The sequence below is a fragment of the Narcine bancroftii genome, chromosome 4 (genome assembly GCF_036971445.1).
Source record: "Narcine bancroftii isolate sNarBan1 chromosome 4, sNarBan1.hap1, whole genome shotgun sequence".
Lineage (NCBI taxonomy): Eukaryota > Metazoa > Chordata > Chondrichthyes > Torpediniformes > Narcinidae > Narcine > Narcine bancroftii.
This window is the reverse complement of record NC_091472.1, coordinates 24636812-24661875: the sequence shown is the minus strand read 5'-3', so window position 1 is coordinate 24661875 and position 25064 is coordinate 24636812. Positions and strand designations below refer to the sequence as shown.

General features: G+C 38.5%; 1 protein-coding gene across 1 annotated transcript in view; it reads left to right on the top strand.

Moving 5' to 3' along the window:
- The first annotated feature begins 153 nt into the window (after window positions 1-153).
- The window catches only part of ttc27 (tetratricopeptide repeat domain 27), a 307508-nt gene continuing 282597 nt past the window's right edge, over window positions 154-25064 (top strand). The window contains exon 1 of the mRNA XM_069930951.1: window positions 154-351. Coding sequence (XP_069787052.1) covers window positions 165-351 — 187 coding nt within the window. The 5' untranslated portion in view covers window positions 154-164. The remainder of the gene's footprint in view (window positions 352-25064) is intronic.

Sequence of the window (25064 nt, the reverse complement as noted above, 5' to 3'; positions counted from 1 at the left end):
ATCTCCTTCCCCCTCATTGCCCAACTCCCTCCCCCTCATTGCCCCATCTCCTTCCCCCTCATTGCCCCAACTCCCCCCCCCCCCCGCCCCCGTCTGCTCTGGGCACCGCTCCTGCCGGGCTGTCAATCACGCCGCTCCTACCCAGCCTGCCCCGCGCCGCTGTCATGGCTGCCGTGTGCTTGGGTGGCCGGGAGGGAGCACATGGACGTGCTGTAGGAGATGGCTGGTGCCCAGAGTCGGAGGATGGACCCTGCGTCGCCATGGACGCCTTGCTGGAGCTGGAACTGTCGGTCCTGCGTGGCTTCCAGAGGGAGGCGGAGGCCGGGCGCTGGATGCAGGAGCGCGGAGCAGGTGAAGCCGCGGGGTGCAGGGTGGGTGCAGGCCGGGCCCCGGGGAGGGGACAGGGGTCTGGAGCCCCGGGGAGGGGACAGGGGTCTGGAGCCCCGGGGAGGGGACAGGGGTCTGGAGCCCCGGGGAGGGGACAGGGGTCTGGGGCCCCGGGGAGGGGACTGGGGCCCCGGGGAGGGGACTGGGGCCCCGGGGAGGGGACTGGGGCCCCGGGGAGGGGACTGGGGCCCCGGGGAGGGGACTGGGGCCCCGGGGAGGGGACTGGAGCCCAGGTCTGATCGACTCTGGTCCCGAAGATGGGAGCTCAGTTTCAGTCCCTCCAGTGAGTGGGAAACCAGACACCCCTTCTTCCCAGTGGCCTTGTCATCCCCTGCAGCAAATGTCCCCAGAACCTCTGACCCCCCTCCTTATTACCAGGAAGCCCGTGTAGATCGGAGTCACCACAGACCAGAAACTCCACTGGACCATTCATGAGATTCACAGACTAGTGATAGAATTTAACATGGACTATTTTTTTGACAGGTTAAACCAGGGTGGAACTTACATAGTGAAAGGTTGGGTTCTGTGGTTCAAGGAAACTTTGGGGTGCAGGGACACTGGTCCAAGAAAAGGGTGGCTCTGCTGGACAGGGGAGTGCAGGAGGCATTTGTCAATGCTGCCCTTCACTAGTCAGGGCATTGAGTACAGGAACTCAGTATCATGTTGGAACTGTTCAAGATATTGGTGTGCCTAACTGGTCACCCAGCCATGGGAACTTTAAATTCCTGGGGATCATGCTCTCGGAGGACCTTTCCAGGACTCATCATATGAATGCCATCGTGAAGAAAGCATGATTGCACCTGTACTTCTTCAGGAGTTTGCAGAGGTTCAATATGGAATTGGAAGCCTTGGCAACCTTCTGCAGATGTGCAGTGGAAAGTGGGCTGACTGGCTGCATGACGGCTTATTACCGTGGCACCAATCAGAAAGCCCTGTAAAAGTTAGTGGAAAAGACTAGTACATCACAAGCAAAACTCGACATGGAATGTAGTCGTTGGAGAGCAGCAGCAATCATCCAAGATCCACACCACCCTGGACGTGCGCTGTTCTTGCTGCTGCCATCAGGAAGAGGTGCAGGTGCCACAGGACTCGTCCCTCCAGGTTCAAGAATAGTTGCTACCCCTCCACTATCAGGACTCCTGAACCAAAAAAAAAACGAATTCAGAGACTCCTGTAAGGACTCTTACTTTGCTCATTTATTTATTACTAAATTTTTATATTTTCGTATTTGCAGTCACTTTATTTACATTTCTTACTTTTGTTTACATTTCTTCTTGAATACAGTCTACAGTTACCAGTAATTTAGAAATTCTGCATGGCCTGTAGAAAAGAGAATCTCAGGATTGTATGTGATGTCATTTATGTACTCTGACAATAAATTTGAACTTTGAAAGATATAAAACTTGAAAGGCTGTCAAAAAGATTTATGAGAATGTTGTGAACTGATGAATTATAAGGAGAGGCTGGATAGATTAGAACTTACCAGTGGTGCAGAGAATTCTTTTGTGGTGTTGGCCCAAACAGGTAAATGGGACGAGATGGACAGGCTTGTTTTATGTGCTGTAAAACCCCATGACTTTGGCGACAAGAGGAAGTCTGAGATTGGGTATACTGTGTTGAGTGATTGGTCATTTGACACTTAAAAGTGGGGTGTGATGGAATTGCCTCAAGTTCTCTGGGTCATCCAGCTGCAACACCTCAAGAAACCTGAATCCCATGAGGATAAAGTGCCCCAATTAATTGGAATTCTATGTATCGTGCTAAACATATGTGCCTTCCATTAGTGATGTAAATTGACTGTAGTGTGGGCAGGGTACAACATTCAAAGCCAAGAGCTATGCAGCATGGAAAGTGACCCTTTGGCTCCACTTTTCCAATGCCAATCAAGTTACCATCTGAGCTAGTCATATTTGCCTGGTTTCAGCCCATATCCATACAAACGGGTGACGTGGTTATTGTCGCAGCGAGTGCAATGCTGTTATAGTGTCTGTGTTCGTGACCAGAATTTGAATCCAGCACTGTCTAGAAGGACAGTTTTATATACGTTCTCCCCGTGTATATGTGGGTTTCCTCCAGGTGTTCCAGTTTCCTCCCAATGTTCAAGAAGTACTGGGGATGTAGGTTTATTGGGTGGCACAAGCTCATGGGCCGAAATGGGCTGTAACCATGTTGAAATCACTCATCTAGGCTGTTGTCATAGCACTGTTCTATAATGCCTACTCCCAAGGAGCACGAGGGCCCCTACTTTCAGCTACACTTTAAGGCAAGCATTTCTTTGATCTATCTCTTTGACTTGGAAGTACACTGACGTTCCTTCATAATTGCCTGTCCTGTATTCTGGATCCCTTCCCAGTGGCATTGTGAGAGTAGCTTCATCAGAAGACTGCAGTGGTTCAAAATGAGGGGTCACTACCATTCAAGCACATAAGGGACAGGCTGTTCATTCAACAGGCCTTTTCACACCATGGGTGAGCAGTGACCCTACTTGGACCTAGGTGAAATTCCAGGGAAGGCAGGACCTCCCGGGCTTTTCACACCGTGGCCCAAATTCCCTGTAATTTGCCATCCCTGGAAATTTAGGAGGGGCCCTGCCCCCAGCGATGATGTAGGGAGTGACGCATTATGCACTCCAGGAAGTCCTAATGGAAGTCAAAAGTGTGTGCGTGTGTTCATGTATATCTGTGTATGTGTAATATATATATTCACTCACTCTCTCTTAACAAATAGCAGAATGAACTGATTTATTGGAAGCAAATTGAGGTTGACGAGCTTAAATGCTGAAACAATGACACAGTGACGCAGCATGCAAGCGCTGATCTCATGACACTTCCTGTCCTGGGTCATTTGTCAATTCAGGCAGCAGGGAGAGGGAGTGGGCCACGGACCTGGGTAATTCTCCTGGGCTAGCATTTTCACACTGCCTGTTCATGGGGATTCCCGGGTATCCCCATTTCACATAGCAGTGTGAAAAGGTCTAGTGGCAGAATTCTCCTTATCAGCATTTATTCTTTAGTCACTGAGTGAAATAGAGTCACTGGCCATTGTCATATTGCAGTTTGTGGGAGCTTTTTGTTATGTAAATTGGTTCCTGCACTTCTACCTTATTGGTAGCAGAGCCCTTTGGGCCATTCGGATGATTCATTTGATGCAGTGCCTTTGTCCCATTTAAATAAATTGAAGTTCCAAACTTTTGTGATTTTTGGAAAAAAAAACTTTTATTTTGTTGTGCATTGGAAAAGTTTATATATAACCATTCTGCTCTTTTTCTGTGTGCTTCGAACTGGGAGCATTAACAGTTTTTATTTAGCATATTGTTACTTGGTTCATTTAGGTGAACAATTTTAATGTCTCTGATCTGGGTGTCAGCTGAAACAAGCTTCCATTTGCCAGAATTATACATAATAATGGAACTTGCATTCATTTGTATTTTTGAACCATGCAGCATGGAACATGTCCTTTGGCCCAACTCATTCATGCTGACTAATTTTGCACTCTGGGTTTGCAGTCCTATTTGCCTGCATTTGGTCCATGTCAACTATTCCTGTCCATACATCTGTCCAGATACAGTAAAAAAAATGTTATCCAGAATTCAAACAACCCGCAACCTCATTGCAACCGGCAAAAAAAATAGCAGAAAATAAATGGGTTAAAAAATACGAAAGTTTAAAATTTGTGCACCTCGCCTTTAGTTCTCCATTCATGCAACACGCATTCGCAAAGCAACTTGAAAACTCACTTTTCCGGTATCTACAATCCCCATAGCTGCTGGGTACCAGGAATTTTACTGTATCTTCCGAATGACGCAATTATACTTGCTTCTTTCTAACAGCTGATTTCAACAACAGACTGCCTTCTGAATGAAAAAAACCACCTCACAGGTCCCTCTTGCTCAGAATCAGAATTGTTGTCATGGATATGTTTCACAAAATTTGTCATTTTGTGGCAGCATTACAGGTGCAAAAATTGCTCTAAGCTACATTTTAAAAAAAAGAGTGGATAAGAAGAGAAAAAATTAGGTAGTGTCTGTGGTTCATTGTCCATTCAGGAACCTGATGGCAGAGGGGAAGAAGTTGGTCTTGTAACATTGCGTGTTCATCTTCAAGCTTCTGTACCTCCGTCATGGTGGTGGCATTGAGAAGAAGGCATAGCCTAGGTGGGACTGTTCTCTATGTTTACCTTATATCTATGCCCTTTAGTTCTAGAATCATCTACCCTGGTAAACAGGCAGGACACTTGTTTTATCCCTGCTAATTATGATTGGATTAGTAAATGTATCGTTACTTTTGGCACACTGAGAATATTTCTGACTAGTATGTTTATTCATTTTTGGCAAGGCCTCTTCCTTTTTGTCCTCAAAGGTAGAGGTGGGACAACTGTATGAACTGCTTCAATCTTTTTGGTGAAGGGACGCTCCATGTTTTAGAGGCAGTTCCAGGATTTGAACCCAGCCAGTTTTTGGCCTCCCCCCCAGGTTAGGACAGTGTGTGGCTTGGAAGGGTAACTGCTGGTGACAGGGTGCTCAATCAGTTGCTGCCCTTGCACGTCGAAATACACGGTACTTAATTTTTTGCCCTCTCTTTAACTCTTCCCCCGCTTCCCCTTCCTCGTACTCTCTCCCTCCACCTATCACATCTTCTCTCCTGTTCTCCATTACCTCTGGGGCCCCTCCCCAGCTTCTTTTCCTCTTTTTATATATGCATTTCACCTTTTTACCTTTATGTTACTCTTGACAATGGGCCCAATCTGAAAGGTTGACTACCATTTCTCCCCATAGATATGACCTTCTGAGTGTCTCAAGCAACTCCTTGTTTGTTCAGGAGTAAACAATAGTTGTAACGCAGTCATGTGTTAACACATAACTCAGTCATGTGCTCTATCATGTGCTCTATCAGTGTACATGGATGTGAGGGGGTTGGAGGGTTATGGACGGAGAGTAGGAGGGGGGGAGCTAGTGGAGTTGTTCAAGTGAACAGGCATGGACTCGAAGGGTCGACATAGTTATATGGTCATATAGTATGTTCCCCAATATTTCCTCTTAATCTTCCACAGCCAAATTGAATGCAGAATTGCAATAGCTCTTGCAACCCCCCCCCCCCCCCCCACCCCACAATCCCATGGCAGATTGCCCCTAGTCAATTTCTGTCTATCTAAATACTTGTATATCTCTTGGGGTACCTTCTGAAAATTTACCTATTTCTACTGTCAGGCTCTCTGCCTTATGATTTCTCAGATTATTCTTGGAGCGTTTCTTTCTTAATCAACAGAGCCACATTAGCTATCCTCTGGCACCTCAGCCAGGGCTGGCATTTTAGATACTTTTGTTAGGGTCCCTACAATTTTGGTACAGCTCCTTGAGGATACGAGGGAGTACCTTGTCATGCTCTGGGAATTTGTCCACCCTTATTTGCCTTAGGACAACAAGCATCTCCTCTGTAATCTGTATAGCTGTTTTGCCTCACTCAGTATCTGTCTCGTGATTACATACAATGCAAAAAATCCTCTTAAAATCTACCCCATTTCTTTCAGCACCATACATGAATGACCTCTGATCTTTTTTTTAAGACTTTATTTAAAATTTTTATAACATGAATACAATAAAGAATTACATTTAAAGAAAAATAGAAAAAAAAATTAAAAAGGTATGATTACAATATTACATCAGAAAACTACACAAAATAACCCCCCCCATTAATTGTAACACAATATTAATAGTCTAACTTAAAATTAGTCCAACCCTCCCCCCAAAATAAAGAGTGAAGAATTAATAAAATTGACAATATTATATATGAAAAAAAATACCCACTTACAAAAAAAAGAGATAAAACTTAACCTAAAAAAATTCTAACAACAACAAAAAAAATTGTCAATACTAAAATATCATACTTAAACATATATTTAAATCAAACTTAAATGCATATAATTAGCAAACGGAGTCCACTTTAACTTATGAAAAGACATCTTATCCTGAATTGAAAAAGATATCCTTTCCATAGTCAAACAAAATTTCATTTCCAATTACCACTTATCTAAAGTTAGTATATTTCTATCTTTCCATGTAAGTGCTATACATTTCTTAGCCACAACTAAAGCTAAATAAATAAATGAAATCTGATAATCTTCTAAACCTAAATCGATTAATGATTGCATGTTCCCTAATAAAAATATATCGGGATCTAATACAAGATGGATATTATATAAACTGTTAAAAACAGATTGAATACCTTTCCAAAACTGTTGCAATCGATCACAAAGCCAAACAGTATGCAAAAAAGTATTGGCCGTCTGATCACATCGAAAACAAGAATCTAACTTACTAAAACCGGCGTTAAATATAGCTGATGAATAAAATTATAATTAATCATCGCTAGTCTAGCATTAATTAATTTCCGAATACTATTCTGACAAATTTCCATCCAAGCTTCTTCAGCTATTTTATGTCCTAAATCTTTTTCCCATTTCAACTTATCTTTATCCCAGTCTTTTTTACTATCTGTTTCTTGTAAAATACAATACAAATCAGATTAATATCCCTTTTTTGGTATTGAAAGTACATATTCTTCAAAACTAGATTCAGGCAATAAAATCATATGTCGACCACATAACTGTTTTACAAAAGATCTTAATTGATAATATACAAATATAGAATTTGCACTAATACCATATTTCCTTTGTAATTCGTCAAAGGAACGAAAACAACCCTCAGAAAAACAATCAGATAAATTTTTTATTCCCTTCTTTTCCCATTGTTTCAAAGTGGCATTGGAGACCGTAAAAGGAACAAGTTTATTATTATATAATGGCAATTTTCCAGAATATATATTTTTAAGTCCCCATTTTTTAAGTTTACTTGTCCATAAATTCAATAAATGTTTCAATATTGGCACATCATAAGTTCGTAATAAATTTTTATTCCATTGAAACAAAAACTCATGAGGAAATTTTTCTAAAATAACCGCCATTTCTATCTTTACCCAACTAGGTGGGTCGTCCATATTCATTAATGCACTAAGAAATTTGAATTGAGCTGCTTCATAATAATGCTGAAAATTCGGTAATCTTAAACCTCCAAATTGAAAATCCCACATCAATTTTCTCATTGCTACTCTCGGAAATTTTCCCTTCCATAAGAATTCTCTAATCGCTTTATATAAATCCTTAAAAAAACTTTTTTTTGAAAAATAAGGAATTGATTGTATTTTAGGAAAAATATTCATTTTTATAGTATTAATCCTCCCTAGTAAACCCAAAGGTAAATCCCTCCACCTAATTAAATCTAATTTAAACCTTTTTATTAAAGGAAAATAATTAATTGAATATAATTCTTGAAATTCCGTATTAACATTAATTCCTAAATATTTAATTTGTGTAGTCCACTTCAAATTTGTGATATTTTTATATACTGAATAATAACCTTTACAAATTGGTAAAATTTCACTTTTAGCACAATTTACTTTGTAACCAGATGATTGGCCATAAATTTCTAAACATTCTTGAATTGCAGGTAAAGAAATATCCGGATCCACCAAATATAATAAAACATCATCAGCAAATAAATTAATCTTGTATTCCTCATTCAGAACTCTCATACCTTTAACATTTTCATTTTGATGTATTAATTGTGCTAAAGGTTCAATAACTATAGCAAATAAAGCAGGTGACAACGGACATCCTTGTCTAGTAGATCTTGTCAAACTAAAAGATTCTGAAATTTGGCCATTAACAGCAATTCTAGCTTTCGGGCTATTATATAAAGCCTTTATCAACCCAATAAATGAAGAACTAAAACAAAATTTCTCAAGTACTTTGAACAGAAACTTCCATTTCACTCTATCAAAAGCCTATTCTGCATCCAATGAAACCACTATTGGATAATTCAACTGAAATTTAGATTTATTTATCAAGGTTATTAACCGTAAAATATTATTTGACGCATACCTGTTTTTTATAAATCCTGTTTGATCACCATGTATAATTTTAGGCAGATATTGAGCTAATCTATTAGCCATAATTTTAGCTACAATTTTATAATCTACATTTAACAACGAAATTGGTCTACAAGAAGAAACCTGTAAAGGGTCTTTATCTTTTTTTGATATAACCGTAATTATTGCGTTAGAACAAGACTCAGGTAATTGAAAAGTATTGTAAGTTTGTTGTAATACATCCTTATAAATAGAAGATACATCAGCATAAAAAACTTTATAAAACTCTATAGAAAACTCATCTTCACCAGGTGCCTTTCCATTCGGCATGTCTCTTATTGCCCTTTCTATTTCATCTTCTATAAAAGGTTTACCTAACTCTTGTCTATCTTCTTGATTCAATTGTGGCAAGTTAATATTTTCCAAGAAAAAATCTATTGCGTCTCCAGTTACATCTTTACATTCCGAAGTATACAATTGTTTATAGAAATTACAAAATTCCTCATTAATCTCCTTTTGATTAAAAGTAATACCTGATTTCTTTCTAATCGCTGGTATAATCCTAGATAATTGTTCCTTTTTTAATTGCCATGACAAAACTTTGAGCTTTCTCACCCCATTCATAAAACTTATGCTTAGTTCGATTCATTAAACATTCAAACCGATATGTTTGTAATTCATTATATTTAAATTTTAAATTAGTTAACTGATTCTTTTGTGTTTCGGTAGCATGTTTTTGAAATTCTTTTTCAGTAGCAGTTATCTTTTCCTCTTAGTCTTCAATCTCTTTAATTCTCTCCTTCTTTACTTTAGAGGCATAACTGATAATTTGGCCTCGCGAAAAAGCTTTCATTGCATCCCATAAAACAAAATGACTAGAAACAGAATTACAGTTAATACCAATAAAAATTTCAATTTGCTGTTTTAAAAAACTAATAAATTCTGGTTTTTGCAATAGCATAGTATTAAATCTCCATCTTGAAGCTTTCTGAACATCTTGTGAACTCAAATATTCTAATAATAATAATGAATGGTCCAAAACCAATCTAGCCTTATACTCCACAGATGTAACCCTATCCTGCAAATGTGCTGATATTAAAAAATAATCAATTCTAGAAAAAGAATTATGTTGCGAGGAATAAAAAGATAAATCTTTCTCTATAGGATTAACCACTGATTCAACGTGCAAGTTTACCTTCAGGTTATCCTGCACATGGACTCCCAGGTCCCTTTGCTCCTGGATATTTTCAATTTTCTCCCCATTTAGAAAATAGTCTGCCTGTTTATTTTTTTTCCACCAAATTGCATGATCATACACTTTCCTGCATTGTACTGTATTTCATTTACCACTTCTCTGCCCTTTCCCCTAATCTATCCAAGTTCTTCTGCAGTCTCCGTTTCCTCAACACTCCCTGCTCTTCCAACGACCTTCGTATCATCTGCAAACTTGGCCACAAAGCTATTCATTCCATAATCTAAATCATTAATATTCAACATAAAAAGATGTGACCCACAACACCGAGCCCTCTAGAACACCACTAGCAACTGGTGGCCAATCAGATCCTTGTATTCCAGCTCTCTACTTCCTGTCAATTGCCCAGTGTTCTACCCATGCTAGTTTGTTTCCTGTTATACCATGGGCTCTTATCTTGGTACGTAGCCTTGTGCGTTTGTTCCTTGTGGCCTCCTTAAGCTGGGTCTCAACATCTTTTGTAAATCTAGGTTCCTTGAAGCTGGTAGGAAAGGAAAGCATAAAAGGGGTGAAGAGTACTTCTTTTACAATCTTTTTATTGGTTTTAATATGTGCAAAATGTATAGGTACATATAGTAAAATAATAAAGTAAGTTAATATCAAGTTACAAGTATCAAGTAATAATAAACAAGGTATATGTTATAAATTGGAAAAAGTAAAAGAACAAAAAAAACCAATATTCTTAAGCTAATCTAACCCCACCCTATGAGGGTTTGCTGGTGAAACTAAGGAGTGCACTGCTACTAATAATAATAATTAAGGGGCCATTAAAAAAAAAGCAGAGATGAATAATCTACAAATTTTAAAAGTAATTGAGAAAAGGAACTCAAAGAGAAGGTTAAGATCCATTGCAGTAGTAGAACATCTAATTTTTTTCAGAGACAGATATGCCATCATATCCGACAAGCATTGAGTATGAGTGGGAGGGACAGCATCTTTCCATCCCAGCAAAATGGCCCTTCCAGCAATGAGGGAAATGTCAGTATTAAATCCATTGGCTCCACTCACTCCAAAAATGGCAGTGAAAGGGCTAGAAGTCAAAGTAATATTAAAAATTAAGGGAAAAAGTATGAAATACCCTTGCGAAAAATTAAAGAGAGAAGACATAACCAAAACATATGATACAACATAGCTTCCTCAGATATACATTTTTCACATTTAATAGGATAAAATTTAGCTAACTGGACCTTAGAAAAGTATGCTCAATGGACTACTATAAATTGAATTAGTGAATGCTTCGCACAAAGAGAAAATGAGTGAACACGTTTCCAAAAAGAATTCCATGTAGTTGCGGCAAATGGTTATTGAAAATCTTTTTCCCATATTTCTTAATGCCACCCAAGGAAGGGGGTGAAGGTTAAAGGTTGGGGTCCAAGAGATAAAAGGAAGCTGGACAAATGAAAGTTGGAGAGGCCATCCCTTTTATGCTTGCCATATTCCTATCCCTGAAATGTCTCTCCATTTCTTTTCATGGATACCTGCCATGGTGAATCCCTCCAGCTTTGAAGGCAATTGGCCAACCTCATTACCTGACTAAATACTCTTCCAGTTTTACTGCACAATGAGAGGAGTTATATCAATTTTTACTGTACCGTTGTATTCTTTCTGCGTACTTTTCTACGTGCACTGAAATGTGAAATAAATGAAAGTGTCTCATCGTTCTGTCAGTTGTTGACTAGTAGCCATGTGAAACAGGCTGACAGTGCAAGCCTTGCTATTTAATTTCTTGATATAACTGTTGATTACCAGTGAACTGAAAAGCTCAGTCAGATAAAGAAAAAATATCTTGCATGTACAACCTTGGCATGTCCCAAGTTCTTTACAGGAAATAAACTGTTTTCAGAGTTATGGTCTTGGAGTCATTAAATGGTCTGATATGCACAGGGCTTTACTTGAAGCAAAATCACAGAAATGCTAGGGGAACTCACCGTCCATAAAAAGCAAAGATATATTGCCATCGTTTCGGGTCAGAGCCCTTCTTCAAGGTGATACGAGCCCAGAGGACCCCAAAACCCAGCAGCAATAGATATTCATCAAGACGAATGGTTACTTGAACAAAAGTTGCTTTTAATTATCTTTAAACAAGAAAACAGGATCAAACTTTAACTTATTAACTATTAATATTATTAATATTACTATTAACTTAACCCCCTTCTAATTCTAAGCGCATGTGTATGTAATGTGTGTGCAAGTTCAGAAAAGTTCTTTGATTCACAGTCCAATCTCGCTCCTCAGTCCTCCAAGTTCACTGGTTGCAGGCAATTCTTTTACTGTGCACAGAATTTAACATTATGAAGTTTGCTAGACTTTGGTGCTTGAAAGGTAAATGGTTACCGCTCAGGAAGGTTCTTGTCAATTTTCAGAGTGAAATTTGTTGTTCCAGGACACCCAGAACTGATTTCTTGTAATCAGCCACTTCAGTGTCTTGCTGAAGAAACTTGCCCCCATCAGGTCACCACAGAGTTCCTTATTTCAAGTGAAACATTAGGCAGTCAATCCTCTTGTATGGACCACAAAGGCTTTGACCAGGCTGACCTAAGCACTCACAACCCGTCTTCAAAATGGGGTTTTCCACAAGCTTACCAGCTTGTCCTTTTCCAGTCCCAGCTGCTGCTGCTGAACTGTAAAACTGCAGAACTGATCTCTGTCTCTCAGAGAAAAACCTGTTTTACTCTCTCTGCTTGCAAAACCACAGGACCCCTCAGAACAGCAAGCAGCACTCAGACAACCTGCGATTCTGAACCTAATCCTCCGAGTCCTTTCATCTGTTGCTTTTCAAAATAACAATCCATTAGTGAAGTCCTTTGGGTACTCCCCAAAACTTTTGTAAAGGCTGTTGGCCCCGACATGTCTAGCATGAGCAGAGCTCCAGTATTTTAAATAAGATCTGTTTTAAAGTGTTTGTATGTGACCTACACTTTAAAAAAAACATGCCACACTTTATCTCCCAAAATCATATCTATATACAATATAAAACACAACATATTCTGTCACAAGGAAAAGCAGAATAATCCAAAAGCAGGATATCTCAGAAAATCTCAGAATTCAGACAATGCTGACTGGGGGAGGAAACCAGACCAACAAAAAGTCGTAATTGGCTATGATAAGGGGAGAGGTGAGAATTGATCATGTCTGTGTGAAAGAAGACAGGGAAGGGAGAGACAGAGCATGGGGAAGGCGACAGAAAAAGAAGCAAATGGTGTTGGGGGGGGGGGGTGTCCAGTCGGAAGATGAGGTATTGATCCTTCAGTTTGTGAGTGGTCTCAGTCTGGCAGTAAGGGAATGGGATGGGGAATTGAACTGGGCAATGTGACAGAATATAGATATGTTTTTGGGATATAAATTGGGGCAGGTTTTTTAGTGTAGGTCACATACCAACACTTTAAAACAGATCTTATTTAAAATACTGGAGCTCTGCTCATGCTCGACATGTCGGGGCAACAGACTTTGCAAAGGCTTTGGAGAGTGCCCAAGAGACTTCACTCATGGATTGTTGTTTGCAAAAAGGCAACAGATGAAAGAACTTGTCGGAGCTGCAGATTGTCTGGAGGGGAACTTGCTGTTCTAAGAGAGTCATGTGGTTTGGCAAGCAGAGGGAGTAAAACAGGCTTTCTCTCAGAGAGAGAGAGAGAAATACAGACAGCTCCAGCAGCTGGGACTGGAACAGGGCAAACTTGCGGAAATCCCCATTTGGAAGACGGGTTATGAGTGCTTAGTTCAGTCTGGTCAAAGACCTTGTGATTCATGCAAGAGGAGAGGACTGGCTGTCTAATGTTTCACTTGAAATAAGAGAAACAAAAAGGAACTCTGTGCTGACCTGAAAGAAAGAAGTTAACATCTGGAGAACCCCGAGAGGGCAAGTTTCTTCGGCAAGACACTGAAGTGACTGATTACAAGAAATCAGTTGTGGGTGTCCTGGAACAACAAATTTCACTCTGAAAACTGACAAGAACCTTCCTGAGCGGTAACCATTTACCTTTCAAGCCTGGTGAAATTCATAATTGTTAAATTCTGTGCACAGAATAAGAATTGCCTGCAACCAGTGAACTTGGAATGAGAAGTGAGATTGAAATGTGAATCAAGGAACCATTCTGAACTTGCACACACATGCGCTTAGAATTAGAAGGGGGTTGTTAGGTTAGTTAAGTTAATAGTGATACGTTAAAGTGTGATTCTGTTTTCATGTTTAAAGATAATTAAAAGCAACTTTTGATTAAGTAACCATTGTCTTGGTGAATATCTACTGCTTCTGGGTTTTGGGCTCCTCTGGGCTAGTAACAGTGGCCACTGAGAGATCCGTGCTATTGTGATGGACAGAGCCCAGGTACTTAACAAAGCAATCTCCCAGTCTGCTTTCAGTCTCTCCGATGCAGAGGAGACCACAACGGGAGATTGGATGCAGTAGATGACCCCTGCAGATTCACAATTGAAATGTTGCTTCACTTGGAATGACTGTTTGGGGCCCCGAATGGTGGTGAGGGAGGAGGTGTGGGCGCAAGTGGAGCTTCTCCTGCAATCATAATTGTAGGTACTAAGGAGATGATCGGTGGAGAAGGAGGAGTGGACAAGGGAGCTATGGAGGGAGCAGTTGTTATGGAAGGATGAGAGGGAATATATATGTCTAGAAGTGGGATTGCATAGTAGGTGGTGGAAATAACGGAGGAGGATGTATTGGATGTGGAGGCTGGTGGGGTGAGATTAAGAGAAATCCAGTCCTTGTTGCGTGTGGGGGCTGAGGGGGCCAGGGCAGAAATGTGGATAATGTATGCGGGTGAGTGTTGAGTTGATGGTGGTAGAGAGAAAGCCACATTGTTTGAAGAAGGAGGACATCTCTGATGATCCGGCCTGCAGCTCTCTTTCTTCAAGTGGTCTATATTTATTTCAGTTTGAAGCTTTGTTTTACTTTACCAGGTTTAATATATACTAAAATGGCCAAGCATCAACGGGAAAGGGTTCAGATTATCTTGAGATAGAGAGGTGGAATTCCATCTTTGAATGTTGAGAATCTGTAGAATTCTTCACCTTGAAAAGCTGTGAAAATTAAATTGATGAATGTTGAAGGTTAAGTAGATTTTTGGGTGCAAAAATGATTGTGGTGAACAGGTGGAAGAAAAGTTGAGGCCATAATCAGCCATGATCTTCCTGAATAGTGCACAAACCGAAAAGAGACTATGACTGACTTGTTTGTCCATGTGGAATCTATTTAATGTTACAGTCATCTTTAAACTTCAATTCCGCTCAAGATTAGGAACGTAGTGGCTAAAAGTGTTGACTAAATTTGTTTATGTGAGAAAGCTGAACAACCAAAGGAATTGCTTACACTTAACCATTTGAAATTCTTGTATTATGAAACAAAATCTGTTTATTTATTTGTATATTAGAATCCTTCTCCTTCATATATTTTGTTTGTCTGAATGTTATATCTGGTTGTGTGTCTGTATGTTTTGCAATTGTCACGAACTAACAACCCTCTCCATTTTGTTCGGGACTAAAGAAACTTTGTTAGCACTAATAAAGGAACAGCAATGGCAAAAATTCACCAGTGGTAAATTCAAAATAATAATTTTTATTAAACTATAATAACATGACATTTCTTACTTATCTCCAACTTAAACTCTAAATTTAACCTCACTATGCGCAAATGTAAATATGTGTGTGTGTGTTAAAGTCACAAATTCTGAAAAGTCCATTTTAAAACTTCAGCATCATTTTGGTCTTGCTTGAAGGTCTTCAATTTTTAATTCAGAAATAATTATAAAGTGCTTTTCAATATCCATCTCTTCTGGAGTTGGTTTACTTCTCTTGAATGAAGACTTTTGGAATCTGTGTTCCAAATGTTGAAACTGCCCTCTATGTTTTGAATATTTTATTTTTCATTAAAAAAAATGTACGTAGTAAAATGTTCAATTTTACAATATATTAAACTTTTTCATACAAAAAAAATTTAAAAACTCTCCCACCCCCCCCTACAAAATATAAAATCACACATCTTCAGAGCTCACACTTGTACTATCCAGAAAAAAATCTATGAAGGAACTATGTGGAGAAATCACAACTGTTTATATTATAACAGTATCTGTTATTTATCATAATTATAAATGGGCCCCTCCATAGTCCAAATATGGCTGCCATTTCTTGACAAATATATCATACTTATTTTTTTGGATTGTATGTAATTTTCTCCATTGCTATACAACTATTCATCTCTGCAGTCCATCGTGCTATGAGTAGAGTCAGACTTCCAAGTCGTTGCAATATACTTAGCCACTGCTAAAACTACTTTGACCAAAAAAATTAGAATCTAGTTAATTTATTATTTATTGCTATAAAATTACCCAAAAGATAAAGCTCTGGATTATCTGCGAAGGCTACCCCTGCTATCCTTGTTAATATTTCAGCAACATCCTGCCAAAAATACCTCACCTTCACACACGACCACATAGCATGTAAAAACATTCCTGTTTCAATCCCACAACTAAAGCACATCTCTGGTATTTCATAATTTGACCTATATAGCTTCTGTAGCATTAGATATAATTGGTGTAGGAAGTCAAACTATCCAAACACCAATCAGACCAACATCTTTCTAACATTACAACACCTAAATCTGACTCCCATCTCTCTCTTGACCTCCGTGAACCTGGCTTTTCACTTTCGCTCTGGAGAGCACAGTACATTTTTGTTATGTATTTGGGTGTATTCCCCAGCCAGATCATTTGTTCCATTTCACTAATTTCAGGTGGGACCAACGTTGGCCTCCATCTTTCTCTCAAAAATTATCTTAGCTGAAGAAAACAGAAGAAAGTCCCATTAGCTACTCCACATTTCTGTTTTAGTTATCAAAAGATGCAAGAATCCCCTGTACATAGCAGTCTTCAATGTATCTTATTCCTTTGTCATACCAGGAGTTTAATATTCTGTTATCTATATTAATTGACAACACATTCTTACATAATGGTGCTCTTATTGATGTCCTTGTTTTTTCCCCAATATACTCATTGATTTCTTGCCATACTCTAATTACATGTATTAATATAAGATTATCTGTTTTTTTTTGTTATTGACTTAATACTCCACTTATAGATAAAATCCTTTGCTGCCCCGTCTTTCATGGAGTATACTCCTATTTGAATCCAAGGTTAGGGGTGGGGGGGTGGTGGGGGTGGGGAGAGAAACCTTCCTCATACAAAGACTAAAGAAATCTGGCTTGTGCTGACAAATAATACTTTAAAAAATCTGGTAGCCTAAATCCTCCTAGTTTATAATCCCACGTTAATTTTTCCAACAAAATTCTTGGCACGTTATTGTTCCATAGGAATTGCCTAATACAATTATTTATTAATTTAAAGGCATTTTTCGGTAAAGATATGGGCAGCGATGGGCACAATTAACCCTTCCTATTAAAGTAATTGGCAAATCTTTCCATTTCTGCAAATCCTTCTCTATCTTCCCTAACAGGGGAGTATAATTTGTCCAAATTCTGTAAGTTATTGTCAGTCATTATTCCTAAGTATATAATTCCATCTACTTTGCATTTAAATCAACTTCCTTTTTGATATCTTTCATAATCAAAGTTTGTCAATGGCATTATCTCATTTTTATCCATATTAATTTTATAACCTGAAACTCTTCCATATTTTTCTAGTATTGTTTAATTTCTCCAGACATTCAGCCGGGTTAGATAAATAGGGTAGCACAACATCAGCAAATAGACTGATTTTTATGTTCTTTTTGTCCAACTTTGAAGCCTTTAACATCCAGATCTCTCTTTGTAATCTCCGTTAGTGGTTCAGTTTCAAGGATAAAAAGCACTAGGGACAGGGGAATCCCTTGTCTACTCGATATACTCTACAAGGGAAAACTGCTGACATTTGACTATTAGTTATATTTTGGCTTGTGGTTTATGAGAGTTTTTATCCAATTTATGACTATTCCATTTATTACAAATTTATTTAACGTTTTAAATAAAAAAGGCCATTCTAAGCAATCAAATGCCTTTTCTGCATCAAGGGAGATTGTTATACTGGAATTCAGTTTTGATTCAGCCATATTATATTAAACAATCTACCCAAACTATTTTAAGAATGTCTTCCTTTAACAAATCACACTTGACCTCTATGTACAGGTACACAATCCTTTATCTGGACATGTAAAATCCAGAAAGCTCCGAAATCCGGCAGGTGGGGGGAGAGACCGGCAGTGCGAGTTGGGCGGGCAAGGGGGGGGAGACGGCAGCACGACTGGAAGGGGGTGGAGGTGGATACAGCAGCACAATTCGGATGGACTTAAATCTGGCTTTCCGAAATCTGGAAAAGTCCGAAATTCCCCAAGGGTTCTTGATAAAGCATTGTGTACCTGTATTTAGGTAAATAATGTTGCACTCTTGTTTGCTAATGCTTTTGCAGGTATCTTATAATCAACTTTCAAAAGTGAGATTGGTCTCTATGATGACGTTTTTAATGGGTCCTTGTTTTTTTTTTTGGCAACAAAATAATAGTTGTAATAATAGAAAAAGAGTCTGAGTTTCCACTACCCAGTCTAACACACCCATTATAAGAGGCATCAACAGATTCTTAAATTGTCTATAGAACTCGGGTGGGAACTCATCCTCCCTCGGAGACTTATTGGCTTGGAGAGTGTACAGAGCCTTGTCAATTTCTTGAAAAAGTGGCATCTAACTCCATCTGTTTCCTCACCTCTAATTTTGGAAGTTCAATGTTCGCTAGCTCATCCATTTTATTGCCATCTAATAATTCTGATTTATATAACTTTGTGTAATATTGTCTAAAAATATCATTAATGTATTTTTGATTATACGTTAGGATGTCGTCTTTTTTAAGTGCATTTATCATGCTCGACAACTCCTCTGACTTATTTGCCAAGACAAAACCTTTTGAGCTCGTTCTGCTAATTCAGAATATTTTTACTTAGTTATTAAAGTATTTTTTTCTGTTTTATATATTTGAAATGTATTGCATCTCAACTCTTTATTCTCTAAGAGTCTATATTTTTCTTGTAAACCCGTCCTCTGATATTCTTTCGCCAGTTCTATTATCTCTTTGTCCAAACCATCCAATTCTGCATTATGCTCTCTTTTAAGATATTTGTATAAGAAATAATTTGCCCTCTAAGATAAGCTTTAAGCATATCCCATATTAAAAAGCTGTTATCAGAGGAAGGGAGATTTGTCTCACAAAATAGTTTTATCTGTGTCCTAATAAACTCGCAGAAGTCTGTTCTTTTCAAGAACGTGGCATTAAGACGCCATCTGTACACATTTTCTTGTTTTTCCACAATTGCAATAGTTAAGGTTAATGGTGAATGGTCTGAGTATTCAGATTTTACCACTTTTTTAAAAATTGTGCAGACATTAAAAATAAATCAATTCTTGTATGCGAGTCATGGATCCTTGAGTAGAATGAGTAGTCTCTTTCTGTGGGGTTGAGCTGCCTCCAGATATCAATCAAATTTAAATCTTTCATAAATTATAACATTGCTTTTGCAGCTTTCACCCTCATTACCGTCTCACTGATTTATCCAATATCGGATCCAAACAAAAGTTAAAATCCTGCCTGACCAATATATTTTGCTTCTTTTAAAAAGATAACCTTCATAAAGGCTTAATTGTCATAATTTGGAGCATAAATTTCCATAAATGTCCAGGATTCTTCATAGATTTTACAATGTGCCATTACAAACCTTACGGCTTGGTCAATCAATATATCTTCTACAATTGCTGGTACATTTTTATTAATTAAAATCGCTACTTCTCTTGCCTTTGAACTGAAAGAAGACGATATTACTTGCCCTACCCATCCTTTTTTTAATTTGGCATGCTCCAATTAGGTAAGGTGAGTTTCCTGCAGGAAATCTACATCCCCCTTTAATGTTTTTTTAAGTGTGCCAATACCCTTTTCTTTTTCACTGCCCCGTTTAACCCATTGACATTCAGACTAATAAACTTTAACACTTATCCATACCAGTTCTTAAACAAATATTGTTCAGCAATAAAACCTTTTCGATTATTCAAGTAATACAGTGATCTTTTTTATAAAAAACATATATTACCCCTGCTCTGACAGTGACGGAAACAAAAATCCTGGAAGCCCATGGAGTTTTCCGAGAAAGAAGAAGCCCTCCCTTTAGCACCATCTTGCAAAACTGCTTCTCTTCTGCTGCCAATATCCCTCTTAGACAGAGTCTCCACCCTGCTACTATTTTTTTTACCAAGTTCTTGCTCTTTCCTGAGCTCTTTGTGCAAATATCAATGATATACAACACGATTCAAAAAATTACACTTTTTACTTAGTCCCATTGTAAACATTCTTCTTCTTGTTTAATATGTTTAATCTTTTAAGCATCTTTGGAGAAATTCTTCTACTTCTTTCTTATCTTGATAGCCATCCATTACTTCAGAGCCGCAAGATATATAATCAAGTATTTAATATTCTTTGACCGCAGTTGCCATTTAAATCGTCAAACTCTTTCCTTTGCTTAATCAAAGTTGGGCTAAAGTCTTGAAAGAATAACACCTTTCCGCCATCGATCTCAAATATTGCTTGGTGTAATCAAATGCTACTCCCAAAATCGCTTACCTTTCCTGGTAACACAAAAGTCTTACCAGGACCGTCTGTGGTCGCTGCTCATCAGATCTTCTGGGTCCGAGGGTCTGATGAGCTTTTTCAATTTGTAGTTTTCCATTTGAATTTATTTTCTCCCAATGCCCAACGATCCAAGTTTCAAAGATGCTCACTGGTCTCTCCTTTTGGGCCCTTCCTTCAAACCATGAAGGGAACATTATTGTATCTGCTGAAATTCTCCATATAGTTCATCTTATCCAGCATAGTTTGTTTATCCAAAATCCCATTTCTTTGCATCCTCTTCTAAAGCTTTTATTGCGTTTTAATCAAGTCAGCTTCCACTTGGCTTATTTGTTGCATTAAATCTTCAATTGCCTCTTTAAATTCAGTCATCTTCTCTGTCATATCTCTCATTACCCATGAAATTATTGCATAAAGTCACCATCTTATCCAGGATTATATTCAGGTCTCGCTCTGACACCTCCCCCCCCCCCCCCCCCCCCCCGCCACCTCAGCACTGCTGGGTTCAGTCGGTCCCAAGGCCGCTTTGTGCCATTGCCTTTCAGGCTTTTGCTCAACATTCCTGGCTGAGTTGATCTCTCTTCCAATTTTGGTTTTTGCTGTCTTGGTTTCTTAATGTTCTTTTGTTCATTCACAGTGTAAAAAATTCTTAATTTTAAACTTTTAAACCATCTTTTTAATACTCTTCACAGAGAACTTATCCAAGACATGTCAGTTGAGATGCTTCACATAGCCACGTCCCCTGCCCTCTTTAAAGAGACAGAAGTGGGATTACTTAATTCAAAACCACTATTCCATGTTCCCCTATTTCAGGAGTAACATAGGCAGCTCTTTCCCCCTCTGCAGGAAATATTGCTGCTGGTCAGACCTGCACCTTAACAGGATGGTGAGTTTCCTTAAACTGACCTCTTTGTCTAGTATTTCAATGATATATGTCTGGCAACTCTCTTGTGTCACATGGTATTTCTGTCTTTGAAGTTCATAATCTCTCTTGACACTTGTGTGCTAAAACATCTCTGTCCACTTACTCACAGAATCAAAGCAATTAACTTTGATGATTCTCTCCTGGTTCCAGGCTGTCTGGAATTCACTAACAAGCTAGCTTCTTGTATACTCAAGCAAACAACCCATTGTTCCACTTATCTCAAAAACCATCATAAAAATTCTTTCATCGCTTCTCTTCAACTGCCATTCCGTCTTTTGAAACTGGCTTCGTTGATCATTGGTGTTTAAAATGCAAATGAGTTTGATGATGTTGAAGCCAACCACCAGCTGCAAAGAACCTTGTGTGTTTAAAATGCTACTGTGTTGTCATTCCCTGACCAACCAAAACTGGGTTGTAGTTGTGCAATCAGATGACAATCAACTTGACTTGCTACTGGCCTCTCATTTAGCTGTACCGGCCACTGATCAGACAGCACTGGATGCGCACCCCTCTTGTTGTTCACTTACTGCCGCATGTGACAGGCTGTACACGAGTATTTCAAAGCCCCCTTCTCACACACGCCACAAATAGTCATGTCCCAGCAACTTCCACACTTGTGCCAAAAAAAATCCGAGTCTCATTGGGTGAAGATGAAGCACAGGTCTGATGTCTGCACTGCTGACGTCAGGCCTCATGATGTAATTTTGTTTTGTTAGGGTTGAGGCAACTGCTGCCATTGTAAAAATACAGATTTAAAGACACAGGTATAAAGTAATTTAAAGAAAAACAATTATTACTAGTTATAGTTATTACTACCTGCCATTTCTTCTGCGGAACCCCTACGCTTTTCTGGAGAACTCAGTTTGAGAAATACTGGATTAGGTATTTGTGAGCGTGCTTTTTCTGGATATACTGGCTTTGGAGATGGTCCAGAGGAGGTTTATTAAGTTGATCCCTGGGATGAAGGGGTTGAGTTATGATGAAAGATTAAATCGTCTAGGATTGTATTTGCTCGAGTTCAGAAGAATGAGAGGAGATCTTATAGAAACATATAGGATTATGAAGGGTATGGATAGGATAGATGTCGGAAAGTTTTTTGAGCTGGCGGGGGAAACTAAAACCAGAGGGGACAGTCTCAAGATTCGGGGGAGTAGATTTAGGACAGAGATGAGGAAAAATAGTTTATCCCAGAGAGTAGTGAATGTTTGGAATTCTCTAACCATTAAACATATTTAAAATTCGGTTAGATACATTTTTACATGATAGGGGAATTAGGGGATATGGGGAGAAGGCAGGTAGGTGGAGTTAGGTCATAAATTAGATCAGCCATGATTGTACTGAATGGTGGAGCAGGCTCGATGGGCCATTTTCGGCCTACTCCTGTTCCTACTTCCTGTGTTCCTATGTTCCATGGAGGTTGAATGTGACAGGAACTAGAGGACATGGATTGAGGATGAAAGGAGAAATGTTTCAGGGAACATGAGGGGGAACTTTTTCAATCAGAAGGAGGTGACAGCGTGGAATGGGCTGCAAACAGAAGTGGTGGATGCAGGTTCGATTTCAACATTTAGGAGAGGACATGGATGGGAAAAGTATGGAGGGCTATTGGTGGAGGTCAGTGGGATGACGCGGATTAAATAGTTCAGCATGGACTAGATGGGGCAAAGGGCCTGGTTCTGTGCTGTAGTGTTCTATGGTTTTGATGCATTTAAAAAGCATATCTCGTTATCTCAGGATTTGATTAATAAGATGGCCATTGTGATTTGTGGAAAATCTAGTTGGTATTATTAACAGATCAAACTACTTTGATGAGAATGGCTCAAGCCCGAAACGTCGGTGATGTATCTTTGCCATTGCTACATAAAGGACACATTTGACCTGCTGATTTTCTCCAGCATTTTGTGTTTTTACTTCAACCATGGAGTCTGCAGACTTCTGTGATTTAGATCAAACCACTTGATGAGATTAGTTCGAACTGAGAGGAGAAGTTTAATTCCTCAGTTTGTAAATATTTGGAAATCTCCAACCTGAGTACTTACTGTACATTTGTTGGTGATAATGAATCGGTCGTCATTTACCTTGTACAATTTACATATGTAGCAAAATTCTTACTTTCTGCAGATGAACAGGCACTTTGCAAAAAAGGCTACAATGATAAAGAGGCAGTAAATACAAAAAAAATAGTTAATGTTCAGTGTTAACTGACTTGATAGAGGTTTTACGAGATTATGAAAGGCATAGATAGATAGCACGTTTCTCCCAGGGTGACAGTAGTAAACACCAGAGGAAAGTATAGGGAAGACATCACTCACCCCTGTTATCGTCAATAGAGCTGGAGGACATCCCACCGAGAATGTATAGATGGAGATTAAACTCCATGCTACTTAAAAGACAGGATTTTAGAGAATTAATTGAGCGACAAATTAAAATGTACTTTGAAATAAATACGGAATCAGTGAAAAATAAGTTTATACTATGGGATGCAATGAATGCGTTCATCAGAGGGCAGATAATAAGTTATGTAACTAAGATGAAGAAGGACTACAATCGGGAAATAGAACAGCTGGAAAGGGAAATAGTAAATACAGAAAAAGAACTAGCAATAAAGGAAGATACAACTAAAAGAAGAGAATTGACAGACAAGAAAATAAAATATGAAACACTACAAACATATAAGGTGGAGAAGAACATAATGAAGACAAAACAGAAATGTTATGAGTTAGGAGAAAAAACACACAAAATACTAGCGTGGCAGCTTAAGACAGAACTAACTAAAAGAACGATATTGGCATCAAGGAAAAAGGACAAACAAATTACAAATAACCCAACGGAGATCAACGAAAATTTCAGAGAATTCTACGAACAATTATATCAAACTGAAAATGAAGGGAAAGAAGACAAAACAGATGAATTTCTAACTAAAATTGAACTACCGAAATTACAAACAGAGGAGCAAAATAAATTAAAACCATTTGAAATAGAAGAAATACAGGAGATATTAAAAAAACTACCGATCAATAAAACACCGGGAGAGGATGGACTCCCAATAGAATTCTATAAAACATTCAAAGACTTATTAATTCCTCCACTCCTGAAAGTAATGAACCAGATTGAAAAAACACAAAACATACCAGATTCATGCAAAACAGCAATAATTACCAAAGACGGGGAAAGATCCACTAACACCAGCATCATATAGACCAATATCTCTACTTCACACAGATTATAAGATAATAGCTAAACTATTAGCAAAACAGATTGGCCGACTGTGTACCAAAAATAGTAAAACTAGATCAAACTGGATTTATTAAAAAAAGACGAACAACGGACAATATCTGTAAATTCATTAACTTAATCCATGCAGTACAAGGAAACAAAACTCCAACAGTAGCGGTTGCTTTAGACGCAGAGAAAGCCTTTGACAGAGTAGAATGGAATTATTTATTCAAAGTACTACAAAAATTCAACCTACCAGAGAAATATATTAATTGGATTAAAGCATTATATAAGGGACCATTGGCGAAAGTGACAGTAAATGGATATATATCAAACCAATTTAAATTAAGCAGATCAACAAGGCAGGGATGTCCACTATCTCCCGCACTGTTCGCGTTAGCTATAAAACCACTAGCAGAACTGATAAGAACAGAAAATAAAATATGAGGGATAAAAATAAAAGAGAAGGAATATAAAATCAGTCAATTTGCAGATGACGTTATAATATACTTAACAGATCCAGAAATATAAATAATAGAATTACATAAGAAATTGAAGGAATATGGAGAAGTATCGGGGTACAAGATCAACGCAAATAAAAGTGAGGCAATGCCAATGAATAATGCGGATTTCACAAAGTTTAAGGAAGAATCACCATTTAGATGGCAAACACAAGCAATTCGATACCTAGGTATACAACTAAATAAAAATCTCGGCCATCTATATAAACTAAATTATCAGCCATTAATGAAAAAATTACA